The following is a 19,852-nucleotide window of genomic DNA, read 5'->3' on the forward strand; positions in this document are numbered from 1 at the left end:
GAAACAATCACGGTGAAACGGATTCCAAGGTCGTCTTATATAAATCCAGTCTATAGATCAACAAAGCGGTATGACACGGATTTGTAAGTCGTACTGCTGGATTGCGTGCTTGGTAAGCCGCCCCCCTCTATTAGTGCACCTGCAAGTCAATCTCACAATAATCCTTCACCGCCAGGAACGCACCAGATCTTGCGCAGATCTCGCGCCCTTCGGTTGGCCCCTGAATGTCGTGATGGTCTGGGGATGAGGGGCTTTCCCTGGGCTTTTCTGCTTTAGTGAATTCGTTTTGTGGTTTTCACCATTCTGGTGGAACGTCACGCTATCGGTTCACAGATGGCGTCATCAGCCTCTGTTGTGAACCCTGCGATATCGCTGCGCATGCGAAAATTCCCAGAACAAAAGGAACAACAACGTTGCTTTTATGTTGATTGAGAAAAGGTTGTTCCAATCATTCCAATCACATTAAGCCATATGATGCAAGGGGGATCTGGAAGGTCCGAGATCGGCATTGGCCCGACGAAAGCAGATGCCGTCAATTAATAAAAAATACTATCTATCTAGCTTCTATTCAGCCTCACTAAACGCTGTTCTCCAGACCATCGCCATTCCCTCATTGTGACGAAAATCAGCTCGCAGCTTCACGAGCTGTCCGGCTGAAATTCGCTTAAGATGGTATCCGATTCTCTTGTGTGTGCCATCATGGTTCAGCCTTTGGAAATTCACGTTGCCCATGCAGAAAGCCATTTCCGGATTTACGCCCGCCATCTCGAGCCGCGGAATATGATCAAAAGAAGAAATTGAAGTTAGGGGGCAGATAGTCATTATGCACGTGAGAGAGACTTCAACCAAAGGGGTTTAACCTCTCATCTCATGCTTTCCAAGCTCTAGACCACATCGTAAGTCGATAGATGACAGTAGCAGCATATTCCAATAGGTATTATAAATCAGCATTTCATTTACTCCTTTACCTCTATTGAATTAAGCCCATTGTTCGGCCTTGCATGGCATTTCCTGAACAGAACTACCTTCAGACTATGACAGATCAGAAATGAGATTTTCTGTCATCGGCAAGACGGGATCGCAGCATTTTAGTGATAGGCATGGTTTCTAGTTATCGAAGTGAGTTGAGTATCATCCGACTGACCTCCACAATGCTCCACAACTAACAACGAATAAGAGCCTCAGCGCGCGTCTTTCTAGTCTACCAAAGGTACCTCGTTGATGAAAGTGTAGTCCCTGAAGTGGGCTTGCTGTGACCTGAGTTTTCTATCACCTTATTATGGAAGGAAAGAGCATAAGCTCCGAGGAAGATTCTCAGTCTAGATAACCTCAGATCACTTAGTCTATATTTGTTGCGAAATCTCTCGGGGGCGTATTTTTTTCGTTCGCACGGGGCATAGGGAGGACGACCGACTACAGAATGATGTCGAGTATGTCGGTCTTCAGTAAGTTGTCCAGGACCTATGAGAACCACTAGCCTTTCTTAATATACATGATAGTGATTGCGAAATCAACATTACATTTGTTTCTTTTATCATCTTCATTGACCCTCTCAAATCTTCGTCCCGCCGCACCCACGCATCGGGCCAAAGATAGCGGGTGGCCCACGATGTGGGAACCACCCCCTACTCCGTCTGACGCATCTACCCTCTGTACCTTCACCAAGATCGATTCGTATTACCCGGGTTCAGCGGGATTTAAGTTACTTTTCTCTTGTATTCGCACTGTATATAGAAGTGGACAGTTTCAGACAGCCGATGTAGGCGCCCTTTACCCTTTCGGGCGGAACCGGCGTTAAACAATCAAACAAGCAAACAATCAATCAAACAATCAATCAAACAATCAATCAAACAATCAATCAAACAATCAATCAAACAATCAATCAAACAATCAATCAAACAATCAATCAAACAATCAATCAAACAATCAATCAAACAATCAATCAAACGATGATAGAATGAGGCAGGTGACGGTTGCGGTGAGATGATAACGGCCAATTGATGAATATGGCCGACGTATCATAATCACAGGGTGACTCGGGCCATATGTAGATCTAGGGTAATATATGACGCCTGCTTAAATAAGATGTTACTCACGTGTACATATGACGGGCATCCTCGTGAACGCGAATGGACGGCTACCATTTACCGAACTTACCCCTCTTCTGTAATCATCGATCTAAACAACAGACTTGCCTATCCTGCCAATTCTGGAGAAATGGACGGTTAGCTCCAAATGTCGGCTCAGACTTCGGCATGCCAGCTCATGTTGCATGGGCTAACTCGGAATCCCTTGGGCCGTGAAAGCGCGTCAACAAAGCCCACTACAGCCGTGATCCAGATCCTCCTTCTTAACTGCACCATCATAGACTCGATTGCGGCAGCCAAATCCATCTGCAATCTCTCCCATCTTGCAAGAATATTTGTGGTAACATTCAGCGCTGTCATATTCATTCATCGTCATTTGCCAGCAGCCTACTGAGGTTGTGTTGATCCATCATGGTTCAGAGCTTGAGTGAGGGGGATTCGTCTGGCATTACCAATGGTAACTCACCGGGAAATGTACAGTAAGTTCGATATTGCATTCCCTCCCCTGAAATCGGTGACTACATATACTCAGTTAACCTTATGACAGGGCGGAAGTAAACTACGCCTGGGCGGCTCCTCTTCTTGAGCGGCCCATCGATGACAATCGCAAAGTTCGGGTCATCTGCGTCGGCGCAGGCTTCAGTGGAATTGGGGCATCAATTCACATGATAGAGCATATTCCCGACATTGACTTTCAGGTTTACGAAGCTGCAGATGATATCGGCGGTGTGTGGCACCACAATCGATATGCTGGTGCCGCATGCGACATCCCATCTCACAGTTACCAGTATTCGTTCTGTCAGAATACCCAGTGGTCAGAATTCTATGCACCCGGCTCAGAGATACACAGATATTTGAAGAAGGTTGTCGATCATTTTGAATTACAGAGCCACATCAAGTTGCGGCACAGAGTCGTTGGCGCTGAATGGTCCCAAGAGCGCGGGAAGTGGTCCGTCAAAGTGCTAGATCTAGACAAGAATGAGGAGAAAGTAGACGAAGCAGATTTCTTCTTATATGCCACTGGTCTTCTATCAAAGCCAAAATGGCCGTCGATTACGGGTAAGTCCAAGCCAGGCAACTGAAGACTCTTTAGACAATGCCATCTAGGCAAGCACTGCAGAACTGACATATAGCAAACAGGCCGCGAAAGATACAAGGGAGTCCTGCATCATTCTGCCACTTGGGATGCAGCCAAAGAGGAATCGCAAGAAGGCTTCTCATGGCAGGACAAGAGAGTCGCCGTCATTGGTATAGTAAGTAGCAGCAACGGCCATAAAATAAGACAGGATTCCAGCCTAAACACTACTTATGTATCTACACAGGGATCCAGTGCAATTCAGATCATGCCACAGATGCAGAAGAAAGCAAGACATGTTACGAACTTTGCAAGAAGCCGGAGTAAGTATGATATTGTCCTCGCGAACGGGCAAGCTTATTTACAAAATGCTCATAGCTTGGCTCTCGTCGACTTTCGCTTCTGCCTTTCTAGAAGGACTCGAGGGAGGTGCAGGAGCTAGCAATCGTAAGGCTCCCCACTTCAGAGTCCGGCAATCTTCACCTCTTAATACTGAACTCTCCCTTAGATGTGTTCTCTCCCGAGGAAAAGAAAAGCTTCACAGATGAAGGTTTCTACTCTCAATTTCGTCGAGAGTTGGAGCGGGGCCTCAACTCCGTGCACAAAATCACTGAGCAGGGCCAACCTTTGCAGCTAGAGGCTCGAAAGGCTATGGAGAAAATGATGAAGGAGAAACTTTCACCCAAGCCTGAAATTGCTGAGAATCTGATACCCGACTTTCCAGTTGCCTGCAAACGCCTCACGCCAGGACCAGGTAAGCTGACCAGAGCATGCTTTTCACAACTCCTTCCATAGTCTTAGTCTTACTGAACACCAAATTTGACTGACGCAACGCTTTCTTTCAGGTTATCTGGAGAGTCTGACGGCAGACAATGTTGAGTTTTGTTCTCAAGAGCTAGCCTTGTTTACCGAGAAGGGTCTGGTGACAGCCGATGGCCGCGAACATGAATTTGACGCAATCATTTGCGCCACTGGCTTCGTGAGCTCCCTTCATCGTTCAATACTTTGCTCCATGATTAACCAAAATACCCAGGATGTTTCTGCCATACCTGGATTTCCGATTTATGGCTCTGACGGCATCAATCTACAAGACCTGTGGGCCACAGATGTCAAGCAGTACTTAGCTATCTGTGTTCCTAAAATGCCTAACTTGTAAGCAGTCTTTGAACGGCAAATCTTTTAAAAAGTCCCGTGCGCTTATGATCTTGATAGCTTCCCAATTCTGTGCGCACAGTCTGGCGTTGGGTCAGGTTCTTTGCTTGTCTTGATGGAGCAACAAATCGCCTACGTAACGAAGTGCATCCACAAATGCATCCGAGAAGGGTACAAGAGCATGGTTGTGAAGGACGAAGCTGTCGAATCATTTCTTGAGTACGCAGACAATTACTTCGACAGGACTGTTTATAATGGTAAGCGAGTCGCAGCTTTGCTTTTTTCCTCGGTCAATCGACTCGACTTGTCGCCCTCTCCGATTAAAACTAATCTTGTACTCCTCGAATTCTAGGCAACTGCAAGTCATGGTACAAAAACGGAGCTTCTGGCAAGGCCAAGATCCGAACCTTGTGGCCAGGCTCTTGTCTGCATGGCTATACCGCTCTGCGTCACCCTCGATGGGAAGACTTCAACTACGAAAGATCTGAAGAATATGTTCATCGAATGGCGTGGCTCGGCAACGGTGATGTTCGACCTGATCTTGATCGCGCTTTTTATTTCGACGAAATTTGGGCGATGCACAAGGTTTGTCCACAATAGATTTTGACACATTTAATGCCCTGGTCCGTGGCTGACTATGACGATGGTAGGATCATCCAATGTTCAATGACTGAAGACTGAGGTAGGCAGATGACGCGGGGACTCGCCCGCACATACCCGCCTCTGGGCGTATGTCAAAGAAAGTAGGGTTTGCCGGTGGACTAAGGTTGTTTCATCACAGGCTCCTGCACAAACATGGAGTCAAAAGAAACTTCCGGGGACACATGAATTTGCGTTCGTCAAGCAGGGAAGTTTCGCCTGCAGTTCCGTTCATGTGCGGGCGTTCTCAAAGTTCGTAGGGTTAATTATGCTGCCCAGTATGGTACTCATTGGACACGAAAATAGCACGCGAAACATCCTTGATAGACTTTTTTGACAAAGGGCCTAACAGTGGTTCGATCCTTTAGCACTTGAATTAAATTAGGTTCAGATGCGTGACAACTAGCAGTTATCATATTTCGACTACCACGATGAGGCTGCGGTCGTCAGCTAATAGTATCTGGGCAGCTTAACGATGCCTTTTTTCTTCATCGCTCGATGCCACATCAGGCTTTGACACATTCAATGACCTGCATCTTCATGTCCAAGCCATGAATCTCCTGGATCTTCAGCCCAGACCTAGCTATGAGCAGTTCCCAGTCGGTGGCAGTTCGTTCCTTTCCTCCGATTCCAAGCATGCTGAAATCGGTCATGGCGCCAATAGGCGGAGGAGGGTTTGGGAGGACGTATTCGACGACTAGTACCTTGCTGTCCGAACTCATAGCATCCGATAAGTGGGTGAGCATCATGGCGCAGTCATCGTCTCCGTAGTCGTGCAGACAACGCCGGATCCAATAAATCAATGCGTCTGCATGTGTCAGCTGATTCCAAGAAAACATGGTAGACGTTGAATGAACATAAACGTACTTTTGACGGGTTGCGCTTTATGGAAATCGTGTACTTGCAATTGTACTCCCTCAAGCTCCGGATCTTTGAGTTTGGCAACTTGTTCAATCACCTCATCTCTGTCTTGGAGAATGATGCGATCGGCTGGTAAGAAACGGTTTTCCTTCATGATCGCCTTGATGACATGGCCCTTGCTACCGCCCACATCTACAAGAATCGGTCTGTCGTGCTGCTCGGAGAGCTTCGCCTCCACCCAGCTAAAGTCGTAGATACCCGCCAAAGGAATGAATTGCTGCACCATCTCCATTCCTTTCATGAATCTTTTCACCTGCTCAGGGTTCTCTTGGTGGATCTCCCAAACTTCCTTTTCAGGTTGACCATGAGCAAAGGCATAGGGCGTGTGACGGCGAGTAGCCGGCTCCCGGCGGCCATATTGTTCAAAGTACTCTGGAAGCTTCAGGGCTGTGACCACGTGCTCCTCGAACCTGATTGATGTGTTAGATCATTATACAAGTCAGTGTCTCGATCAAGCCTCACATCATGTGAAGTAAGATTTCGTTGGGCATCCCAGGAAGATACTGGCGCGACTTTTCTGTATGCGCAATCTTGTCCTCGTCAATCTGATGCAGTATCCCACCAGAGACAAGAACCCAGGCGAGCCGTCCTTTGTTGATGTAAGTTTCGACGTTTATTAGCAAATTGATTTGCTGGTTCAGTGGACCGACTTACTAACGAGAGGCTCGTCCGCTGCCACCTTCCCAGCCAGATCAGCATATTCAATAGAGCCCTCCAGCGGGATCATTTCCAGGGCCTTCCAGTCGAGGAATATTTTCAGCCCAATTAATTCCAAAACACTGATCATCCAGTCCATCCAGTCTGGCGTCGGTCCTCGAGTTGCTACAAGGATCTTTTGTGCAATGTCGACAGCGGTGCTGTTCTTCTCAACATCGCTAGAGGTCGAAGTCGCCAGCTGCGAAAGCTGCGATGCTAGTGCGGAGAGGGTCTCGGAGTAATTACTCATGGCTGAAATTGCGACAGAGGCGATTGATTTGAATTATTACGATGTGAGTGTGAGAGACTTGATGGAATATGATGGAGAGGAAATTCTGCCTTTACTTGGACGATTTTCCGATATTTATCTACGAGGCACTATAGCAGAGTCGGCAGCTGAGTTGAAGGTCCGACTCACATCGAATGGTGATGAATTTACCGAGCGATAACCCCGAGGCCCGGGTGGGTCTCGGGGTGCCGAGATTGGTCCCGCTTTGCTTATCCCCGTGCCGAAGGCGGGGCCGAACCCTTCGGCCTTCTGACAGGAGGCTCACCGCCTACTTTGATTCGAGAAACACCCGGGCAACCTCCGAGAATATTGTAGGGCCTTCCCGGAGATGTCCAGCTGTCTTTGTCAGTCAAGGTCCTCAGCCTCACTAGCTCCAGTCAGCTGAACTACGAATCGCATTCCGCGGACAATTGTCACATCAGCCTTAGGTACTTGGTCATTTCGTCCCATTTGTTGGCCGTCTTTGCCGCCATTCCGGTGCGGCGAATAATCGCACTCGCATCGGCATCAAGCTCTCGTCGTAGGCGGAGACAAGACCTGCGGGTGACACTACCACGGCTTTGTCTGACAGTCTTCTCGAACAATTCCCGCGTTTCTGTGCAGCGACCCTGCAGGGAACGAATAGGCCGTGTCGCCGCGCAGTCTGCAACTCAATACCAAACCCCAAAGCCGCGTTTGCCCATTTGCAAAACCCTTCCACGTGCCCTCTTTGCCTCTAGTTCCGCTTCCAGCTGACTCGTGAATTGCCAGAAGAGGAAAATGTGTGGGCAAAGGAGGCGACGCATTGTCCATCATGCAGTGTCATTGGGCGATAGAGACTGGCGGGGCCAATCCATCTATGTCTTGGCAGTCTCTGATCTGGATCTCTGGCTTTCCTTTCGTGTTCCAGCTCGATTTATGTCAATGAACACAAGGGCCTTGCGCCGGTGAATCTGGGTGGCAGCCGATCAACCGTCATGGCGTTTCAGCCGACGATGCCATCTGCGGCTAAGAAACGGCCAACCCGACGACGACATAATCGTCTCTCCAGCAGCAGAAGCTATTAACAGCCATGATGATGTTGCATGTCCTCCAGATCAAAAGGTATCAAGGAGCCAAGAGGGACACTACTCTGGCGTAGACAGAAATGCCATATTAAACCTCGTTTCCGTGGGGATCGATAGTTCCCTCATACATCTGACACCTTTTACCTTATTGCAAAGGTTAAATCTAGTGCATTCATGGTACATGGCCCCCCAGATGTGAGCCGTCAACTCTTGCTTCTCCTCTTTGTAACCCTTGCGGCGATCTATAGCCTGACCTCGTTTGGATCTGTTTTGCGGCCATCCCGGTAAAGCGGAGGCCACCAACATGTGGAGAGTTTCTCCTCCAGATTTCCCAGACAGGAAATCCACAAATCACTCGAGTGCTCCGCTGGCTTGTGCGCGGGAGGCTGGGTGGAGAACTCTGGTGTGGTGCGTTGTTTACTGTATACAAGTGTGCAGATCGTCAGCAGGTTCCTGTAAGCCATCGGCGAATGACAGATGTCTTCGCGCTTGAAAACATTTGACTCTCTAACTCGAAGCGTTTGTGAAGGGTGGTATGGTGCAGATCAACCCAAAAGCGGTAAGATGGTGAGAGGGAGACAGACCCTCAGCCCTGCGGCCTCTCCCCCCCCCCCTTCTCCTTCTTTCCCTTCCCCCTCGCCGCACAACATCCGGAGGGAAGTCCTTGGCATTAAAATCTCAACTGATCCAAACGTCTCACGATTTTTTGAACACACACTGTCACTCAAACAGGGGGCTCCCTGTATATTTCGGAAAGGGTAGCTGTAGTCAGCTCCGTGAGACGACTTACACGGCCGAGTACCGTTTCATCTGAACTCCAAGGCTCGCAAGCACGTACAACTGACTAATTTGGCTGCCCACTCCATCAGCTCACATAACACAAATTCACACACACACTCTGACATGGCTCAATTCTGGATTCGTCAATACGCACCGGCAGGGGGCGACTTACTTGCCAAGACGCCGCGGAAGCTAGTGCTGCTCCCCTCAACTCAATCACGACAGCTAGGAAGATGCAGCTGACTTGGACGTGTGGAATGGGCCCAACGTGGCACATAATCCGTGCCCTCCTACGCAGTAGAAACAAGGGAGAGCTCTCGAATACCTTGAGACGTCCGAAGAAACTGCCCGCAAGCCTTGGTGCCATTGGTTTGGTGTGATAATAATATCCACACCTCTATGGTTTCCATCGTCTCAGGCTTCGGAGGCTATGCGTACATTCGGCCTATCTAGGTGCAAGGGACTTAGAGTTGCTTCCGAGGTGAACTCGCGAGAAATGCTTGCCCGTGGCACATGAGGTCAGCGCGCGGCCATTCGGTTACTGGTATATCAAGCTGATGGTTCCCGGCTCACAGTCGTGAATCAAGACCTCTTCACTTCATCAAACCTTGTCGGCACAGACTTTTATAACGCTCTCACTTATACACTCCCCGGTTGGAGCCTTTCTTTTTCATTTCGAGCTATTTTATAATCCTATTCTGATACCAAAACAGATCACTCTGGCTAGTGACTTATTACCACAATGCAGTTGACCAAGACCCTCCTTTTCGCCCTCGTTGGCACCGCCTTCGCCTCCCCCATCGAGAAGCGTCAACTCGCAATCATCCAGGGCGCCGTGACCTCCGTGCAGGGAGCTCTGTCAAAGCTCAACACCGCTGTCCAGGTACGTTCACAGACGGTTTACGGGTACCATTGTGAAAACCTCCGGGCCCGATCTGAAGTGGAGATGGGATACGCGGGAACAGCAGCATGATCAGATTCGCTAACCTGATCATTGCAGGGTGTTGGTAATGATGTTGCATCTGCGCAACCTATTCTGGCTGCCTCAACTGATGTTCAGATGGTTCTGTCAAAGGCCGCAACCGACATTCAGGGTGCTCAGCCTTTGCAGCTCCAGGAGGCTCTCGGCCTTCAACAGACCGCCGGCGACCTGACTATGTCCGCATCAGCCTTGATTGACACTCTCATTTCCAAGAAGCCCAACTTTGACATGATCGGTGTTTCCAGCGTTGTCCTTCAGAACCTCCAGCAACAAAAGGCGGCCTCTGGCGACCTCGGAACCGCCATTGTCTCCAAGGTCCCTGCCATCGGTCAAGGTATCGCACAGCAGAGCATCGACCAGATCTCCTCCGCTCTCGACAGGGGCATCACGGCCTTTTCCGCCGGTGGTGCCGCTCCCGCAGGTGGTGCGTAGAGCACCCCCCTTCCGTCGCGCGCCGTCCCTGGCTCCTCCCCCGTCTCCGTCCGTCCGTCCGAGAAACTAAACATAATCGAATACTAACCATGAAACTCTTGCTTTCCAGCCAAACCTGCAACTAATACCACCGCTCCCCCTGCTGCTGCTCCCGCTAAACCCAAGACTCCTGCTGCTGCCCCTGCCGCCCCGAAGACACCTGCTGCTGCTCCCAAGGCCCCTGCTGGGGGTCTTGAGGGTCTGCTCGGTGGTCTCCTCGGCGGTGCGGGTGGTGCTGGCGGTGCCAACGGCGCCGGAGGCTTGGGTGCCCTCCTCGGAGGTATCACGGGAGGTGCAGCTGGCGGTGCGGCGGGCGCTGGTGGCGCTGGAGGACTTGGCGCACTTCTCGGTGGACTCGGCGGTCTTGGCGGTGGTGCGGCTGGAGGAGGGACTGGTGCGACGAAGGCAAATGTGGTCGATTTCGCAGAAGACGCTGCAGAGGAGGACGAGCAATAAAGTACAGATGGGAATACTCCTTACAGTTTGTTTAGCCTGTAGCAAATCATCATTGAGACTCTCTTTCACTACAACTTTGATAGTATCAATTACTTCTGACTCTTCTGATGTAGTCATTGTCCTGACTGCTTCGTCACCATGCGCTTACATGTCATCACGACGTATGGGATTTACCTTCTACCCCGGCGGTCGCTTCTGCTCCTTTGTACCTTCATCAAAGTCGTTTGATGATTACTTGGTATTACAAACGAATAATACTTTTTCCTCTTGTATTCGCACCGTGTATAGGTGGAATAGGCGTTAAACTAACTAACAAACAAACAAACCTTGCGCTTACTTTCAACCGTTGTCAGGATCAAATACTTAAAGTTGCGTATCCCACACACGTAACACTACGCGAAAACGTAAACGAATTCCTAAATTCCACATTTGAGACAAAGGTAGTCAGTGTATGTTAATAAACCTCACCAGTCAGGCCAGTCAGGTTGGCAGTAAACCTCAATGGCCTCGTCCACAATGGTGAGAATCAAGACCATACTGAGTCCTATATGCCTGACGTGACCAGAGCAGTAGCAGATTCTCCGGATTTATCTAGTTTATAAAACATATTTTGCCGTCGATCCTACGAGAGATCCAACAGTAAAACCTCACTTCACAGCGGCACAGCCGGGTGTTGTTGATCCTTCCAATGGATCCTCGTTTACGTTCCTTTGACGGGTGAAAATCTAACCACGCAAATCTGCCTGGTTCCGACCCCTCGGGGATTGGTGATATTGGCGAAACCTTACTTACGTCTGTCAACAGCCTATTGGCTGTTATGGGCGGCAGGCGAACCACAAACTTGTTGAGCTTTGACCTTGTGATGCCGCGGCGCCCGATAATGCCTTGACCACCCCAGCACCCATACTTGACAGACGACATTACTTGTTGACAAGTTTAACACGAGAAGAACTCGCTGTGTCATGATAACTAATCACTTATGCCGTTCCTCTTCGCCATATACTCTTATCATGACAGAAGCTTTCCCGCATGGTTGCAAACCCTCAAGTTCATGATTCTTGCCTTTATTAACTAACCACAACGTCACTGCCTACATCCATTTCTATAAGGACATCACCAAGAATGCCTCAAGAGCTGGGCGACCACGCGCTAGGCCCGTGTCAGGCGTTGAAGCCGGGGTATCGCCCAGATCTGGTCAACCCGTCGGAGGCTTGGCGACTCTCCCGTGATCCCTGGCAGCTTCATGTTACCGGTACATGGATGTCCTTGAAGCAAATATTGACAGGGTGAGAGCACCAGGGCCCCTAGTCATTCGGCACTCGACGCTGGTACTCCCAACCACTGGTCTGTTGAGCCAATCGCATCTGGACCCCGGTGTCGCGACTCACTCGAATCGATTTTTTTTTCGGCTCATCAATCATGTCAGTCGCCTGGAGCGTGCTCAGAAACCCCGGAACATAATGTTTGATCCTTGCGATCAACATCATGAGGTCCGATAGTCCCTTGGGGCTCATCTGTTTCGGCGATCCAATCCTACCTTACGATGAGCAAGTAAAGTAATGCTGTAGCCATGTTTGGAATGTATCAATATATCTCCGACGTAGGAATGCTGCATGAGAGTTGCAGGTTGTATTCTTTGTAACACCTAGTATTTGCGTATGTCATGAGACATTACTCTTGTTTGTTGATCGAGCCTCGGTTCATCTCAGCTTTGGCATGTCGATTTGTAGTGGTTGAGGCCATCAAGAAAACACAGGATGCGAAGGGGCTGAACCAGATCGTATCACAATTCGAATTACATCTTACAGAAACACTAATCATGAAATTTACAATCTACAATGTCCTCTTACTATCCGCCTTTGAGATTGAGGAGCGCGCATCAAGAATGTACAATCTCCTCATCAGAAATGAAATGTGAACCTCCCGCACACCGGAAACCGGCGATTTGCTTGATCCAAGTGAAATTCATGGGACATCGTCCCATCATCGCAGCCTTCTTACGCTGCTCCTCTTCTTTCTTCCGTCGTTCTTCCTCCTCGATCAGCTCTTTGAGAATAGCTTCCCTAGCGGCACCAATCGCTTTGCGCTTTTTCTCGAGCATCTTTTGGTACTTGGCGTCTTTTTCTTCCTGGATCTTCTTGTCCTTCTCCAACTGCTCCCAGACCTCATCACTGACACCAGCATCACGTGTCGCTTTGCGCTTCCCGTCATCGACATCTGCCACCGGACTCTCAGGAGGGACGAGATTCGTTTCGTCTTCTCTAGTTCCTACGGCAGTTTGCGCCGTGATTTGCATGTTTGGTGGTTGAAGAGGAGATCTCATCTGCTGAGCCCGCGGCTTTAGTTGGGGCATTCCACCAATCGTTCCAGCTTTCTTGGTTCGGCTTTCGCGCTCACCAAGCATCTTGTCAAATTGCTCCTTCACGAGATCTTCTGTGACCCTAATTTGACCGCTTTGGCTGGAATTGACTGCGGTGCTGAAAATCGACTTTGCAAGGCTCTCAACATCCCGAGCGCTAGCCCAACCGGCTGTTGTCCTGAGCTCGGAAAACATGCTAGTTATTCCCTGCTTGAAGTCTGACGATGGACTCGACAGGCATTCCAGCGCAAAACTGTTAGATGCCTTCTTACCCTGAATCATCTTCTTTTTCTTGAGTAAAAGCTGGAGCAAAAGATCGTAGCAACTCTCTGGGCCAAGACTGTGAAAGTCAATGACTTCAGGGAAGCGACTTGACATGCCCGGATTGACTGAGAGTAGCCGATTGATGTCTTCGTCATAGCCAGCCAGGACTATCACAAGTCGATTTTTGTACTTGTCCTTCGTCACGGAATCGACAATTTCATCAACTGCCTCATTGGCAAAGTGCCCTTCCGCAAGACGATACGCTTCGTCAATGAACAGCACTTTTCCAAGAGCCTTATCCAGAAGTTGTTGCACTTTAGGGCCGGTCTGGCCGACGTATTGGCCAATGAGATCGGATGCGGAGCAGTCAATGACTTCAGCTTTGGCCAAAAACCCCATGTCGTAGAACACTTTGCCCATCTTTTTCGCGGTTGAAGTCTTGCCCGTGCCTGGAGGACCACGGAAGAGGAAGTTGAAGGGAATACTTTCCTTTGGGTCCATGTCCAGGGCCTTCATGCAGCGCACAGTTTTCTGATAACCCTCGAGTGTAGCGACAATCTTTTCACAACCGACGGTGCTCTCGAAAAGCTTGGAAACATTGGTCTCGGCTCGCTCCGCACGATCAAAGTCTTGGTCAAAGTCTAGAGCTTCGAGCGTAGAGACCTGATCGCTTTCCTTAGAAGTCAGTCGTCGCTGATGGCGTGCCTTTGCGTCGTTCAGGAGAATGTCCACTTCTCCCGCGTTGCCAAAATTGGGTCGGTTGCGGGCCCGTGCAAGCATCTCCGTAGCGACTTGCTTGGCCTGGTCGGTCGCAGAGAATCCCTGTTGTTTGAGTTTGAGGTCTAAGATCTCCCGCATCTCGGCTTGATTGAAATCTTCAAAGACGAAAGCAGACGACAACGGGAACCGTCGACTGAAGCCTGGGTTGACATTTTGGAACATCTCCTCCATCTGGTCCTTGTAGCCCAAAAGCAAAATGCATCGATCTTCACCTGGAACACTCTGCACCTCGGCAACAATGGTATCTACGGCAGCAGTCTTATAAGGGTCAGAACCGCCCCCAGAAGAGCCGCTGCCGCCATATAATCCGTAAGCCTCATCAATGACGAGAACCTTCCCGACAGTTGACGCTAGGATGCCCTTAGTCTGGGCCTCTGAGCCTCCCAATACAGCACCTACGAAGTCTGCCGGATTTTTGAGAATCACTATGAAACATTAGCATCGAAACTTGGAAGCCAAGTACACTAACTTACCCTCTCCATTTGATAGCAGACCCAAATCGACCAGAATCTGGGCGTACAGCTTAGCGACGGTGGTCTTCCCCGTTCCCGGTGATCCAAGGAAGACTTTGTTGAGCGTATACTCGATGATGGGTTCCTCCGCCAGCTCACGAACGTAGTTTGTCTGGATGCTATCGATCAAGGCTCGGACTGAGTCTTTGACTGAGTCGAGGCCGATCAAGTTCTGTAATTTCATCCAAGCTTGACTGTGGTCGAGGGCAGCTGAAGGCTCGGGTCCAATCAGATCCTCCTTTACGAACAGGAGATCATCTGGGTTTGCGCCCCCTCGGCGAACTTTTCGAATTCGATTGACCTGCCGGCTGGTAACATTGGCAAGGAGATTCTCAATCTCTCGCGCATTACCGAACCCCTCCTTTCCGCGCCCTCGGCCAAGTCTACGACACGCGACCCGAAGGTGAAGGTCGTCTTCCCACTTCATACGGCCTCCGTACTTCTTCTCCATCTGGAACTGGAGAATCTTTAGAAGTTCGTCATCGTTGTAGTCATCAAACTTCATCCCGATCGGGAATCGACTCGGGAATCCAGGGTTGTGCGCGAAGAAGGATTCCATCTGCTTGCTGTAGCCAGCGAGAACGAAGACAATCTTGCCTGTGTGGTTCTCTACCTCCGCGAGCAGGAGATCCAGTACTGCACGGCCACCAGGACTATTACCTGAAGAAAGCTGATAGGCCTCGTCAATGAAAATGACTCCGCCACCGTCGTTCAGGACGTCATCCAACAGCTTCTGACAGCCGGACACGCCAAGCGATGCCAGCTTCGAACCAGATGTCTCTTTGAAACTGCTGCCGGCTATGACACCCACCGATACAAGAAACGTGGCATAAATCCGTCCGACAGTGGTTTTACCTGTGATATTTTCATCAGCAGCTGAATGAAACAAATCTGAAAAGGTGCGGGAGCCTTGCCTGTTCCGGGGTTTCCCAAAAGAGAGCAGCCAAACCTCTCAGTCGACAGTGAAATCTGTTGTCTCACTGCCGTGTCGACTTTGGATTTGATGGAGAGAAACTTCTCCTTGATACTCTCGAGACCAATCATTCCCATGAGCTGGTCCATGGCACTGCTTCTGGCTCCAAATTGTGACTTCAGATTTAGCCACTCTTCATGTGCGCTTCCAATTGCGGGATCTGGCTCCGACGAAGATTTTCTTTCCGTCGGAAAAGCACCTGGTACAATCTTTGGGGCTTCTCTGGCGGCTTTCATCGCCTCAGCACGAACTCTCGTCTGTCGGAGAGCTTCCAGCTCCTCCGTGTGTTCTCTCAGCGTCTCTTTCTGCTTCTCGTCCTCTTGTGCATTCTTGATCAGTCTCTTTTCGCGATCCAAGTCATCATCTACCTTTTGCAGGTCTTGGGCGTATTTCTTTTGGGCAAGATCACGTTCCGTTTCCATTTCCAAGTCTCGCTTCAGCCGCCTTCGAGTATCCTCGTCCTCTTTGAAACATGCAGTGCAATTCCGATTTTGGCTGTTGCAGAAAACGCGGTATTTGTGTCCTCTGCCGCAGTGCTTTGCGAGTTTCTCGTGGCAGAGGACCTTGCTGTGATCACTGAGCCTGTGGCAACGTCTAAGGCACTTGTGGATTCTGCAGGACAGCAGGGCATCGCTGAGTTGAGTGTATTAGCGTTGGTGCATTTGTTCATGTGCGGTTGGTCTCGCTTGTGGGACTTACCAAGCCTCAGCGCAGCCCCCGTCGGGGCATTTTGAATCAAAATCCTCTGGTTCCGTAAGCAATTCAGTTCTGCCAGGGTGCTGTTGGCAGCGAATGGCGAAACCATCGTGTAGATAGTTCTTCTCTTTCAATAAGCTGAAGAAGGGCAGCCAGACTGCTTTGCCGTGGGTAGATGCCATGAATGTCTCCATGTTGCCTATGAGAATGAGACATTCTCTCGCACGAGAACATAAAACATTCAGCCGCTCAGGCGCCTTCATGAATCCAATATCTCCATTGTTGTTGCTCCGAGTCAAGGAAGCGATGACGATGTCACTCTCTTCACCCTGGTAGTTATCTGAGGAAGAGAAGGTTAGTCAATAGGTGCTAGCGAGTAAGACTTCTTTAAACTTACCGATGGTGGAAAGCTTGATTCTTCCTGATCCTGATGCGGTCGGCACTTTCCCAGCTGCTGCTGTCATAAGTCCTGCGCGAATAAGCTCAAATGAGTCCAAGTCATTGAGCCATGGATCATTCTCGGAACTCAACATGTCTCTGAGCAAACGTAGTTGCCCCAGATATGGCGTGAGTATGACGAGATTTTCCGTGCCATAACCTTGCTGCCCCAGGTATTTGACCAGCTTGAGAACCATTCGCGCTTCATAGAGATTACTCTTGCTTGAGACCACACCAACATCGCGGCGATCGGCAATATCACCGGCCAGATCCTCTGGATGGCTGTGGTTAACGAAGCTGACTCTCCCTTGAAATCCCTTGGGCGATTTCCGAGCCTTGGTCTTGTCATCGTCCAACAGATCCGGGTACGTCATCTGGCGGACAAGATCCGAGATTTCGGGATGCATTCGATGTTGCTTCTGAAGCGTGACATGTTCGTGCCCCTGGAGAATCAGTCGCTCAAAGAGCGAACGGTTGAGATCGAAGCCGTCTCCTTTTTCGACACTCAGCGCATAGTTGTTGGTTTTGGGCCGCAGCTGTTTGTGGTCCCCGATTAAGATGACCTGGTTCGTCTCGCTGTGTAAAGCAGTCAAAACATGAGCCTCGAGGATCTCTCCAGCCTCTTCCACCAGAACGACATCGGGCTTGGCAGCCTTAATCAGTGACTTGTACATTGCAGCTGCAGTTGTTGTGCATCCAATGAGTTTCTTGGTTTGCATGAAGGAACACTTAGATTCATTGAACATCGTGTCCACTTGTCGTTGAGCGTCATTGAACCTCCTGATTAAGTGCTGAAATGCTTCGATCCGTTCTTTTCGAATACACTCAACCCATCGTCGGACATGTTCAGATCTCTGAGCCTTTGATAAGTTCCAAACATGCTGGCTTGCAGGCGAGATGAGGTGCCGGAGTTCACCGGCATCTGGTTCCATTATCCACTGGCCCAGTAGATAGTCGGGCCCCATGACCTTCTTGTTTTTGCTTGCAAGTTGGAACCCGTTCTCTTGTTCGGGCAAGAGAAAATCTTCATAGAATGCCCGATCGTCGTCGTCGGAGAATTCAAGAAAGCTCAAAAGCTCCAAAGTGCCAACCTTATCCCGGACAAGGAGGTCGAATGCCTTCTCAATCCCATCCCGATCTTCATCAATCTCTGCTTTCATGCCGTTGATGTGTTGCCACCTTGCAGTATTTCGATGGTAGATATTGTTTCTCAACTGCTTATCTAGAGACAGCATCGAAGTTGCTTCGGTCGATTTGGATCCCAAGCGTACCATGTCATCAGACGAGATTCCAATCTTCATCAGGTCCTCGAGGAACTGATCTAGTGCATGGTTGGTAAAGCTTAGCACCAGTATTCGTTTGTCAGGGTCTGTCAGCAGTATCTTGGCTGCCAGTGCGCCGACAAACGATTTGCCAGTTCCTATACTCAACGAATTTAGCCATACGTCTTGTACAACATGCAATTCATTTGCCCTTTGAGGGAGCGAGACTAGGATTCACGTACCAGGAGGCCCTTGAATAAGCGCCACAGGGTTCTTCAATACATGCAACAGCGATTCAATCTGAGACCGGTCGAGATGGAAGGTCTCAGTGTCTATAGTAAAAACAAACGTTTCGGCGGCCAAGAGCCCCTCTAGTTGCCGCACATATGCCTGAATATGAGGAGATTGCTGTAGTGAACCTGGTGGGCGACTTGTCTCATCGTTATGAAGCCGTAGAAGGCTTTCTCCGAGTGGCATTTCTGAGATTTCCCGAAGGCGCTCCAGAACAGGCTGATATGCAAACACCGGAGTATCTACAAGGATGAACCTCAGATTGTTTGACGGCTTGAGTTCCTGTAAGGCTCTGGCAGTAGCTTCGCTGCTGGTGAACTGCAGCGTAATGATGGGGGGCTCCTTGGTCAGCTGATCTAGGTCCCGTAGCAGGAACGCAAATGCTACGATGTGATTTTCACCACACAATGCACCGAAAGACTGGTGTCGAAGGACGTTCTTGTTGCCGTCTAGGAAGGTCCTCCTTTTGATTGACTGGAGCTTTTTCATGAACTCTAGCCCCTTGGAGCAAGTAAGTAGAACTGCACAGGAACGGCCTCGCTTCTTATCGCCCGTGTCAATCCCCAAGGGCGACAAGCCAGCAAGTATCTGTGCCCTCTTCTTGCTCTTCTTATTGCCAATGGCGACTTTCAAATCCTCGCGGAGTTCGCCGAGCATGTCTTCACGGAGGAGACGAAACTGATTATCCAGATGAACTCGTGGTCGCTGAACAAGATCCGTGGCAGCGACCTCGGCAGCTGTTCGATAGAATGGTGTGGCGTTGGAGAAGAATTCATCACTTGTTGGGAAGATTGAAATTTCTCGAAAATTCGAAAAGTCGTTGTCGTGGCGGCCACCGGCCGTGCCAACGTCCTTCTCGTGAGATGAAGAAGATCTGAGAGCAAGTACCTTTTTGATTCTGTACGTGAGCTCGCGAGTCCCATGGTGTTGGGCCGCCTGAAATGGTTTCTGCTCCAGAGCATCCGATATATCCTCGACAATGCTGTTGAGCCCACTATCAGGAAGGCTATCAGGAAGACTAGTAAGCTCGAAGCAGAGCCACGCAAAGACATGAAGCTCGTCTTCGGTGAGCTGAGACTCTCGGAAAGCATTCAAGAGGCTTTCCCAGAGGACTGGCGGGTGGGCGATGATGAGCAGAACTTGATGAAGGAGCTGGCCACTGTACACCATCTTCACCTCCGGGTCGCTTAAATAGGCAATGAACGGAATGACATGTGTGCGTACGAACGAGATCGACGAGTCGATGCGAATGCTATTTCTAATGGCCTTGCGTGCAACATCGCTGGCTGTGATGATTTCCAGACAGGCAGCAGGAGAGGTGTTCGCTCGGATAGCTTCGAGGAACAGCCGGGCGTCACCGGCCGTGGCAATTGCTTTCCCTCCTTTGGTGACATCCCTGAAGACCTTCAAAAGACGAGAGGCACGACCAGAGTCAATCTTTGTAGGTGCCGTGACATTCGGGGACTTGAAGAGGACCATGGTTGCGTGTGTAAGGAAGTTTGATTGATGATGATGCAATGTTTATGCCTTTCAGAGCTGTTGGATTCAGGATTTGAGAGAAAATTGATGTGTAGCAGTGTTCAAACGCAGCTTCTTGTAAGGGATGGCTCGTTCTCGTTACTTGGTGCGGATATCTGGCCAAAGTAGTCGACCGGAAAGTTTTCACATGCCATGGCCGGCCCA

The 19,852-nt window shown here is 49.8% G+C and overlaps 4 protein-coding genes across 4 annotated transcripts; 2 read left to right on the forward strand and 2 right to left on the reverse strand.

The window, feature by feature from the left end:
• Positions 1-2,635: 2,635 nt before the first annotated feature.
• CORC01_00730 (uncharacterized protein) lies at positions 2,636-4,988 on the forward strand (the record flags this gene model as incomplete). Its single annotated transcript, XM_022612387.1, has 10 exons — positions 2,636-3,146; positions 3,228-3,340; positions 3,410-3,485; positions 3,541-3,609; positions 3,671-3,916; positions 4,008-4,141; positions 4,196-4,314; positions 4,375-4,571; positions 4,667-4,899; positions 4,965-4,988. Coding segments are annotated over 10 exons (1,722 nt in total), but the record flags the coding sequence as incomplete, so codon positions are not given.
• Positions 4,989-5,459: 471 nt separating this feature from the next.
• CORC01_00731 (O-methyltransferase) lies at positions 5,460-6,820 on the reverse strand (the record flags this gene model as incomplete). Its single annotated transcript, XM_022612388.1, has 4 exons — positions 5,460-5,761; positions 5,821-6,284; positions 6,337-6,463; positions 6,529-6,820. The coding sequence occupies 4 exons, from the start codon at positions 6,818-6,820 to the stop codon at positions 5,460-5,462; spliced, it is 1,185 nt and encodes a 394-aa protein (XP_022481005.1).
• A 2,607-nt stretch (positions 6,821-9,427) lies between these two features.
• CORC01_00732 (uncharacterized protein) lies at positions 9,428-10,594 on the forward strand (the record flags this gene model as incomplete). The annotated part of the gene is made up of 3 exons (XM_022612389.1): positions 9,428-9,568; positions 9,686-10,091; positions 10,209-10,594. The coding sequence occupies 3 exons, from the start codon at positions 9,428-9,430 to the stop codon at positions 10,592-10,594; spliced, it is 933 nt and encodes a 310-aa protein (XP_022481006.1).
• A 1,879-nt stretch (positions 10,595-12,473) lies between these two features.
• On the reverse strand, positions 12,474-19,648 carry CORC01_00733 (ATPase; the record flags this gene model as incomplete). The annotated part of the gene is made up of 6 exons (XM_022612390.1): positions 12,474-14,401; positions 14,471-15,272; positions 15,365-16,064; positions 16,182-16,518; positions 16,576-18,036; positions 18,121-19,648. 6 exons carry the CDS (start codon positions 19,646-19,648, stop codon positions 12,474-12,476), a joined length of 6,756 nt encoding a protein of 2,251 aa, XP_022481007.1.
• Between the last annotated feature and the right edge of the window lie 204 nt (positions 19,649-19,852).

The sequence above is a fragment of the Colletotrichum orchidophilum genome (assembly GCF_001831195.1).
Source record: "Colletotrichum orchidophilum strain IMI 309357 chromosome Unknown Scaffold_4.1, whole genome shotgun sequence".
In the NCBI taxonomy this organism is placed as follows: domain Eukaryota; kingdom Fungi; phylum Ascomycota; class Sordariomycetes; order Glomerellales; family Glomerellaceae; genus Colletotrichum; species Colletotrichum orchidophilum.